Source organism: Carassius carassius, chromosome 7, assembly GCF_963082965.1.
Source record: "Carassius carassius chromosome 7, fCarCar2.1, whole genome shotgun sequence".
NCBI classification, from domain to species: Eukaryota; Metazoa; Chordata; class Actinopteri; order Cypriniformes; family Cyprinidae; genus Carassius; species Carassius carassius.
In genome coordinates, this window is record NC_081761.1 from 702,866 (window position 1) to 712,925 (window position 10,060).

At 37.0% G+C, this 10,060-nt stretch overlaps 1 protein-coding gene across 1 annotated transcript in view; it reads right to left on the reverse strand.

Annotated features, from left to right (window-relative positions):
- Nucleotides 1–449: 449 nt before the first annotated feature.
- The window catches only part of LOC132143338 (amyloid-beta A4 protein-like), an 88,022-nt gene continuing 78,411 nt past the window's right edge, over nucleotides 450–10,060 (reverse strand). The window contains exons 9-17 of the mRNA XM_059553462.1: nucleotides 9,477–9,551; nucleotides 9,239–9,397; nucleotides 7,665–7,793; nucleotides 7,376–7,475; nucleotides 5,491–5,679; nucleotides 2,213–2,266; nucleotides 1,899–1,981; nucleotides 931–1,077; nucleotides 450–818 (exon numbers count right to left, since the gene is read on the reverse strand). Coding sequence (XP_059409445.1) covers nucleotides 717–818; nucleotides 931–1,077; nucleotides 1,899–1,981; nucleotides 2,213–2,266; nucleotides 5,491–5,679; nucleotides 7,376–7,475; nucleotides 7,665–7,793; nucleotides 9,239–9,397; nucleotides 9,477–9,551 — 1,038 coding nt within the window. The 3' untranslated portion in view covers nucleotides 450–716. The remainder of the gene's footprint in view (nucleotides 819–930; nucleotides 1,078–1,898; nucleotides 1,982–2,212; nucleotides 2,267–5,490; nucleotides 5,680–7,375; nucleotides 7,476–7,664; nucleotides 7,794–9,238; nucleotides 9,398–9,476; nucleotides 9,552–10,060) is intronic.

The window sequence follows — 10,060 nt, forward strand, 5'->3', positions numbered from 1 at the left end:
TTGATTTGATTTGAAATGATGAATTCAGTTCTACAGTATGAGTGATTTGAATTTGAACGGATTCTGAATTGTCCATTTCAGTCTGAAACTGAATCTTGAGACTGACCCAAACAGCATTAATCTGATCATGTTCATAGTCTTCTAGCCCATAGAAGGTTAGAGCTGAACAATCGGCAGTGAATCGAAGTGAAGTATGAATTCAGATTGAAGTGTGATTTGAATTGTGCATTCAATTTGAAACTGCATTTCAATTACTTGAATAGGACCCCATCTGATTAAGACGATGTCCGTTCAGCCAACAGAATTTTATAGCTGAAAATCTGGAGATGAATTCAAAACTGTGCATTGAATTTGATGTGAATCAACTCCATATGTTCAGTTTAAACTCAAACTGACTCCAACAGCATTAAACTCATGTTCATGCTTGTCCAGCCCAGTTTTACAATCAGCACTGAATTCAAAACTAAATCTGAATTATACATTCAATCTCAATTGTGCATTTAGATTGAAACCGCATCTTCAATAACTTGAAACTGACCGAGTTCATATTCGTCCAGCCAATGGGAAAGTCATGTTTGATTGACAGTCATGTGAAGTGGCCAATAGGAAGCGAGATGTTAATGAGCAATGAGGTAGTGCTGGTGTCTCCTGCACTGTCTGCAGAGATGAAGAGGAGGAGGAGGAGGAGAAACAGGGAGGAAGAGGAGCGTCACACATCAGTTGTGCATAAGTTCGAAGAACTTGTAGGTGGGGTTTTCATAGCCATTCTGCTGCATCTTAGACAGGTGACGGTTCTCCGGGGTCACAGCAGCATCCACCTGAGAGACAAAAGATTCAGACTTCAAATGAATCACTATTTCGACTATTTTGATTCATATGTCATCATGTCACGGGATGAACTAACGAACACGTGTGTGTGCACCGACTGACCTCAATGATTCCGTGGTGGATGGAGGTGTACTGCTTCTTCCTCAGCATCACTAGGGTGATGACGATGATGGTTGCTATGACAACACCTCCGACCATCAGGCCAATAATAGCTCCCTTGTTGGAGCTCACGTCCTCGGCGAAGAAAACCTGAACACCAGAAACAAAAGACGAACATAAGAATACAGTCACACGGGCTGAACTCTCATCTGAGACGTCCTGCATCATAAAATACTAAACATGCAGGATGACTGACTGCGAAATGAAGCCTATTAGAATGCAGTTATATGAGCTTAAAATTCAAGATACGAGGTAAAAATTTTACATATTTAGTTCATATGATAAAGTTTCACACCAACAAGAGTGCTGCTTTTCCCCAATATCTGCACTTTTGCTAATGTGTTACTGGTTTTACACAACAGTTCATATTATGGTACATTTTAAACAATATTGTCAGTATTGTCTGTTTGGCTCAATGTCACAAATAAATGTTTTTCAAATATTTTTCCAAATTTCCTGATCGAAACACAGCAGTCATCTGTTACTGAATGAATCCACATTTTTAATTGAATCGAGTGAGTCAGATATTCATTGACTTTTTAAAAAATGGAGTCAATGATTCAGTGATTTATTCATTCACTTGCTTTGTTTAGGAATGAATCAGCAGTTTGAACAAATCAAGTGAGTCAATTATTTAGTGATTCATTCATTCACTTGCTTCATTTCTGAATGAATCATCTGTTTGAACAAATCGGTTGAGTGAATAATTCAATGACTCCCTCATTAAGACACTGAGTTGCTGCCACCTACTGGTGGCTATAGTTTCATATTTATCTTTTTTAACCATTTCATATTCAGTTTTTTGATAGCCCTAAAAGTTTTTATAATAAAGTCTATAATAAAACGCTTTTTTGTAATGTTTAGATTAGATATTCTGGTTGACATATTTCAGTCTTAATATGTAAATGTACCAGTTTCTGATGGTAAACTTCACTGTGTCTCTCTTCAGCCTCCATCTGCAGCTCGGGAACATCGTCAGGCTTCAGTCCAGACACTGAACCACAAACACAGAAACAATATTAAACACTGGAAATACAAGTGTTTAGGTTTTGAATCGTTTTCAGCTCATGCAGCTGGAATTGACGGTTTACATGCACTTCTGTTTCAGCTTGACATTCTGAATATGAGTTTTACATCAGCCCATCTACACATGCATGTTTTTGCTGGGGTGATTATTAGATTAAATTAAACGAAATAAATTTTTTAATATGTTAATTAGAAGTACCAGGTCGGGTCGGCAGGCCTCGGTCTGGGACCGGTCGCACGTCCACCGACTCAACTGCAGAGAGAGACACAAGCGACCCATTGACTTCATATTCACATCAAAACTAGATTCTGCACTCAAGAAAAATGTCTGTTGACTTGATCTGACATTTTTTGTGTGTTTGTGTGTGTGTGTGAGTGTGTGTGTGTGTTTGTGTAATTCTGTGTGTGTGTGTAAGTGTGTGTGAGTAAGTATCAAGTCAAAGTCACCTTTATTTATATAGCGCTTTAAACAAAATACATTGCGTCAAAGCAACTGAACAACATTCATTAGGAAAACAGTGTCAATAATGCAAAATGATAGTTAAAGGCAGTTCATCATTGGATTCAGTTATGTCATCTCTGTTCAGTTAAATAGTGTCTGTGCATTTATTTGCAATCAAGTCAACGATATCACTGTAGATGAAGTGACCCCGACTAAGCAAGCCAGAGGCGACAGGGGCAAGGAACCGAAACTCCATCGGTGACAGAATGGAGAAAAAAACCTTGGGAGAAACCAGGCTCAGTTGGGGGCCAGTTCTCCTCTGACCAGACGAAACCAGTAGTTCAATTCCAGACTGCAGCAAAGTCAGATTGTGCAGAAGAATCATCTGTTTCCTGTGGTCTTGTCCTGGTGCTCCTCTGAGACAAGGTCTTTACAGGGGATCTGTATCTGGGGCTCTAGTTGTCCTGGTCTCCGCTGTCTTTCAGGGATGTAGAGGTCCTTTCTAGGTGCTGATCCAGCATCTGGTCTGGATACGTACTGGATCCGGGTGACTGCAGTGACCCTCTGATCTGGAAACAAACTGGATCTGGTGGCTAGTGACCTCGGAATAAGAGAGAAACAGACTAATATTAGCGTAGATGCCATTCTTCTAATGATGTAGCAAGTACATAGGGTGTTATGGGAAGTGTTTCCGGTTCCGGTTTACCTAATTAATGCAGCCTAAAAATCCTTTAATGGATTTGGATATTAAAAGCATATTAGTATGTTATGTGTAAGCCAGGTTAAAGAGATGGGTCTTTAATCTAGATTTAAACTGCAAGAGTGTGTCTGCCTCCCGAACAATGTTAGGTAGGTTATTCCAGAGTTTAGGCACCAAATAGGAAAAGGATCTGCCGCCCGCAGTTGATTTTGATATTCTAGGTATTATCAAATTGCTTGAGTTTTGAGAACGTAGCGGACGTAGAGGATTATAATGTAAAAGGAGCTCATTCAAATACTGAGGTGCTAAACCATTCAGGGCTTTATAAGTAATAAGCAATATTTTAAAATCTATGCGATGCTTGATAGGGAGCCAGTGCAGTGTTGACAGGGCCGGGCTAATATGGTCATACTTCCTGGTTCTAGTAAAAACTCTTGCTGCTGCATTTTGGACTAGCTGTAGTTTGTTTACTAAGCGTGCAGAACAACCACCCAATAAAGCATTACAATAATCTAACCTTGAGGTCATAAATGCATGGATTAACATTTCTGCATTTGACATTGAGAGCATAGGCCGTAATTTAGATATATCTTTGAGATGGAAAAAAGCAGTTTTACAAATGCTAGAAACGTGGCTTTCTAAGGAAAGATTGCGATCAAATAGCACACCTAGGTTCCTAACTGATGACGAAGAATTGACAGAGCAACCATCAAGTCTTAGACAGTGTTCTAGGTTATTACAAGCAGAGTTTTTAGGTCCTATAATTAACACCTCTGTTTTTTCAGAATTTAGCAGTAAGAAATTACTCGTCATCCAGTTTTTTATATCGACTATGCAATCCATTAGTTTTTCAAATTGGTGTGTTTCACCGGGCTGCGAAGAAATATAGAGCTGAGTATCATCAGCATAACAGTGAAAGCTAACACCATGTTTCCTGATAATATCTCCCAAGGGTAACATATAAAGCGTGAAGAGTAGTGGCCCTAGTACTGAGCCTTGAGGTACTCCATACTGCACTTGTGATCGATAGGATACATCTTCATTCACTGCTACGAACTGATGGCGGTCATATAAGTACGATTTAAACCATGCTAATGCACTTCCATTAATGCCAACAAAGTGTTCAAGTCTATGCAAAAGAATGTTGTGGTCAATTGTGTCAAACGCAGCACTAAGATCCAATAAAACTAATAGAGAGATACACCCACGATCAGATGATAAGAGCAGATCATTTGTAACTCTAAGGAGAGCAGTCTCAGTACTATGATACGGTCTAAATCCTGGAAATCCTCACATATACCATTTTTCTCTAAGAAGGAATATAATTGTGAGGATACCACCTTTTCTAGTATCTTGGACAGAAAAGGGAGATTCGAGATTGGTCTATAATTAACTAGTTCTTTGGGGTCAAGTTGTGTTTTTTTGATGAGAGGCTTAATAACAGCCAGTTTGAAGGTTTTGGGGACATATCCTAATGACAATGAGGAATTAATAATAGTCAGAAGAGGATCTAAGACTTCTGGAAGCACCTCTTTTAGGAGCTTAGATGGTATAGGGTCTAACATACATGTTGTTGGTTTAGATGATTTAACAAGTTTATACAATTCTTCCTCTCCTATGGTAGAGAATGAGTGGAACTGTTCCTCAGGGGGTCTATAGTGCACTGTCTGATGTGATACTGTAGCTGACGGCTGAATGGTTGCAATTTTATTTCTAATAGCATCGATTTTAGACGTAAAGTAGTTCATAAAGTCATTACTGCTGTGGTGTTGGGAAATGTCAACACTTGTTGAGGCTTTATTTTTCCTTAATTTAGCCACTGTATTGAATAAATACCTGGGGTTATGTTTTTTTTCTTCTAAAAGAGAAGTGATCGGATCTAGCAGTTTTTAATGCTTTTCTGTAGGATAGGTTACTTTCCCGCCAAGCAATACGAAATACCTCTAGTTTTGTTTTCCTCCAGCTGCGCTCCATTTTTCGGGCTGCTCTCTTTAGGGTGCGAGTATGCTCATTATACCATGATGTCAAACTGTTTTCCTTAACCTTCCTTAAGCGTAGAGGAGCAACTGTATTTAAAGTGCTAGAAAAGAGAGAGTCCATAGTTTCTGTTACATCATCAAGTTGTTCTGAGGTTTTGGATATGCTAAGGAATTTGGATACATCAGGAAGATAACTTAAAAAGCAGTCTTTTGTGGTAGAAGTGATGGTTCTTCCATACTTGTAACAAGACGTAGAATTTACAATTTTGGCTATATGAAGTTTGCACAGAACTAAATAATGATCTGAGATATCATCACTTGACTGCATGTGTGTGTGTGTGTGTGTGTGTGTATACCGTGGTTCTGTGTGTTGGGCTGGTTGAAGCTCTCTGGGTGGATGAAGCTCTGTGTGTCTTCTGAGGGCAGCAGGTGGAGGCTGGCGGTGCTGTCGGGCATCAGGGCATCGTTCCCGTAACTCACCCTCACGTCGCTCTGCAGATTCGCTAACTGAGCCGACATTTCCTGCTGCTCGCGCTGCAACAGCTCTGACACACACACACACACACACCGAGTCATTGATTCAGTGATTATTTATTTATCTATCTATCTATCTATCTATCTATCTATCTATCTATCTATCTATCTATCTATCTATCTATCTATGTTCATAGGAATTCATAATTCATATTCATATTCATAATTTATAGATTTTTGTCATTTTATTGTATTACAATAAAAGACTAATAAAACATTTTTATTTAAATCAGCATACAGTAAATGCAGTACAATAAATACTTAAATTATGCATACATAATTTATATTTGTTCAGCAATTTAGAGGGAAAAGTGTTATTTTTTGTCAAAAAAGAAATTATTTTAATTTTAAATATAACTATTTATTACTATTTTTTTAAAGCTTTATTTTTGCACTGAATATATTTTTTTATTTATTTTATATTTTAAATATATATATATATATATCTAACTATTTTTTTTTGTTTGTTTTAGTTTAAGTCATTGTAGCAAAAATGTTGAGATGGGAACTATCTGAAATAAATACAAATGTTTTATATATTTTTTCTGATGTTCATTTTATTTCAGTTAGTGCAATAAAACAAATGTACATAATAAATAGAAACTTTTTAAGATGTCAAATGTTACTTTTAAATAGTTCAATTTGTTTTGTTCTTTTTTATTTATTTTTTTGATGCTGAATGAGAGTGAATTAAACCAAGATCAGAAATCAAGTGATCATGGGAAGAAAACATTGCGTTGAGCAAATAAAAGAGAAGAAATGGCAGAAAAGAGATGATGATGCTACGTTAGGATTACAGAGTAAACAACCTGCTGATCAGAGCTTTAATTACACACACACTTAATGAGAGAGAGAGAGAGAGAGAGAGAGAACAGATGGTGCAGTGACGCAGGGCACACAAATAAAGCAGCAGGAGGTGAAGAGGAGCGTGAGATCACACACAGATGAGTTCATACACAATCACTTCAGCAAAGCTTCAACAATCAATGACACTGATGCAGCTCCAAACAGAGAATAAAAAGAGCTCAAGCATTCTCAGCGCAGGGCTATTTTACTATCACTGAGATACTATTAGCATTCTTTATAATATTTTGAATTCGTTTATATCAATTTTTTTTTAAATGTCTATAAATTTTATTTCAGTTTTAGCTTTAGTTATTTTGAATCTTCAAGTAAACCTAAATGAAAATGAGCAATGTTGCCTTATAATTTTGTTGTTTTTGTCTGTTTTTTATTTATTTATTAATTTTATTTCAATTTGAGGTATTTAAGTACTTAAAATAGTTTTTATATATTCTATTTTATTTCAGTTAGCATTTATTTATTTTAATTTATAAATATATTTTATTATAGCTAAAGTCAAATTATTTGTATTTATTTATTATTCATTTTTTTTATATTCTGGTATGACGGGAAAAAAAAAACATATACATATATATATATTTTAGGGGTGTAATTTAGAAGTTAATTTAAAAACAACTTACGTTTACATACAATTTTTTTATTTAAGTGTTGATTACTATAGTTAAAAATAAATAGTAATTGAGCAGTTTGGGCTCTGTTGTTAATTGTAACCGTTTAGAAATGTTTGCCCCTGCATGTCATGTGCGACGCTCCGTTACAGTAACAAATCTTTAGTTTTAGTTAATAATCCTGGTTCAGCAGGTGTCAAAGGTCATGTTTCTTTATCCGTCCTCACAAACTCACCAACTTGGTCCTGAATGTCTTCAGTGACTCCGGGCACGTTGTACAGCAGACCAAGAGACTGATTCATCCGCTCCTCGATCACACGCAGATGGGTCAGCACCTGAGGTCAGAGGTCACAGGTCAAATGTCGGAAGGGTCACTGAGCCTGTGATCTGCTTCTGCCCCAAAGATTGCTCATCTTCATAGGCTCCATATAAACCCTGGGGGACTAGATTGTTGTCCAAAAGGAGCTGCCTACTACTACTAAAACAACAACAATAAAATAATAAAACATTTTTGACTTTGGTACCTGAGGCCGGATCTGCGCCGCTTTCTTGGGGTCGACCATGCGCACGTGTTCGAAGTGTTTGAGCGTGTGCTGTCGGTCCTTCTGCTCGGCGCGGACGTACTTCTTCAGTAGACTGAACACGTGCCTCGGCTAACGAGAGACGAGATGAAGATCAGAGATCTGAGATCAGCACAGTGCATGATGGGAAGCTTCTCTGTGTGTGACCCTGGACCTCAAAACCAGCCATATGGGTCAATCTTTAGAAATTGAGATTTCTACATCATGTAAAAGCTGACTAAATCATCTCTCCAGTGATGTCTGGTTTGTTAGGAGGACAATATCTGAAAATCTGGAATCTGAGGGAGCAAAAAAATCAAAATATTGAAAAAACTATCTTTTAAATTGTTCAAGTAATGCATATTACTAATCAAAAATTAAGTTTTGATATATTTACAAAATATCTTCATGGAACATGATCTTTACTTAATGTCCTAATGATTTTTGCAACTTTTTTTATAATTTCCTTCATTTTTATTTATAAATAAATGCCTTTCTGATTTGATATGAAATTTGAAAAGGGAGAAAAAAAAAATCTGAGTCAAACCCGCCTCATAGATATATACACGTTATTATTATATTATAATACATAACTTTACAGGTGAATGTGGTGCTTTTAAAAATAATCAGCAGGACAAACAGTGCACGGTTTAGAGAAATTGACTTCGGGAAGGGATGATTTTGTTCTTTTCAATGCACTGGATGGAAACTTTATTCGGAAATGTTTTATGCAATATTCCAGTTTTGTGCATAAGGTTAATTCGAAACTTTGGACGGAAACTTAGCTAGTAAAGACTGGAATAATTATGCTGAATATTCAGCTTTGATCACAGAAATAAATGACAGTTTACAACGTATTCACATAAAAAAGTTATTTTAAATCTCAATAATATTTCACAATTTTTACTGTATTTTGGGTCAAATAAATGCAGACAGTTTTTCCAATCTGTATGTTTCAACGGGCCACAAAGAAATAGAGCTGAGTATCATTAGCATAACAGCAAAAGTGAACACTGTGTTTCCTGATGATATCTGGGTGTTGATGGCAGTGGATAAGACACATGCCTTTGGTGTGAGAGACCCGGGTTCGAATCCACTGTGAGACACCAACGTGTCCCTGAGCAAGACACTTAACCCCTAGTTGCTCCAGAGGCGTGCGACCTCTGACATATATAGCAATTGTAAGTTGGTTTGGATAAAAGCATCAGCTAAATTAATAATGTAATGTAATGTAATATCTCCCCAAAGCGTGAAAAGTAACGGCCCTAGTACTGAGCCTTGAGGTACTCCATACTGCACTAGTGATCAATATGATACCTCTTGAACTGATGGCGGTCACTTCCACTAATGTCAACAAAGTTTTCTAATCTATTCAAAAGAATGTTGTGATCATTGTTGTGGAACGCAGTGCTAAGATCCAGTTAGCACTAACAGAGAGTAGCAAAAAGTGCCACCAAATCTTGTGCGGGTGAGACCAACTGAGAAAGACTGAGCTAGAACTCTATGAAAAGAGTGAGTCTTTATGTTGAAGTGTGTACCTGTGGTGGATCGGCCTGCAGGGAAGACAGATAGCTCTCCAGAGCGAGGCGTCGGCGGTCGTTTAGCAGCGCCTCCACCCGCGCCATGTGTGTCTCCACCAGCTGCTGTCGCTCGCTGGCTGCCTCCTGCTCCAGAGCCTCCACCTTCTCCTGGAAGTGCTGCGGGAGAAACACAAAAGTCAAGCAAAGCCTCGAGGAAAAGTAAGAGTGAGGGGAGTTTTCCACGATGCAAACTGACCTGGATCACAGCCTTCTTGTCATTGCGTGGTAAACTCTTTGCCTGTCTCTCGGCCTCTTCCCATTCTCTCATCACCTACAAAAATCAACAATGATCCTTTATCAACAATTAAACAACATTTTTCTGTACAAACATCTCAAACACACACATCATACATTAATGTTTGAGAACAGTACGATTTTTTATGTACCTAAAAACAAGTGTCTTCTGCTCAGCAAGACTGTATTTATTTGATCAAAAATACAGTAAATATTTTGAAATATTAATTATTACGATTTAAAGCAGCTGTTTTAAAGCAGTCTTCAGTGTCACATGATCTTCAGAAATCAGAATAATATTAATATTAAGTTATTTTCGTATATACAGTATGTGTATATATATATGTATGTGTATATATTAAATTAACATTTTAAATAATTTGGCTGTAATCTTTTTTTTGTGCTTAATTTTATACTTATTGTTCTTAAAATTTTGTATCATTAAGATACCAATTTACAGACATAGACATTATAGATGTTTAAAATATTTTGAATGAAAATGTTTAAATGATTTCTACTTGCATGTTAACTTTATTTAAATTTTAG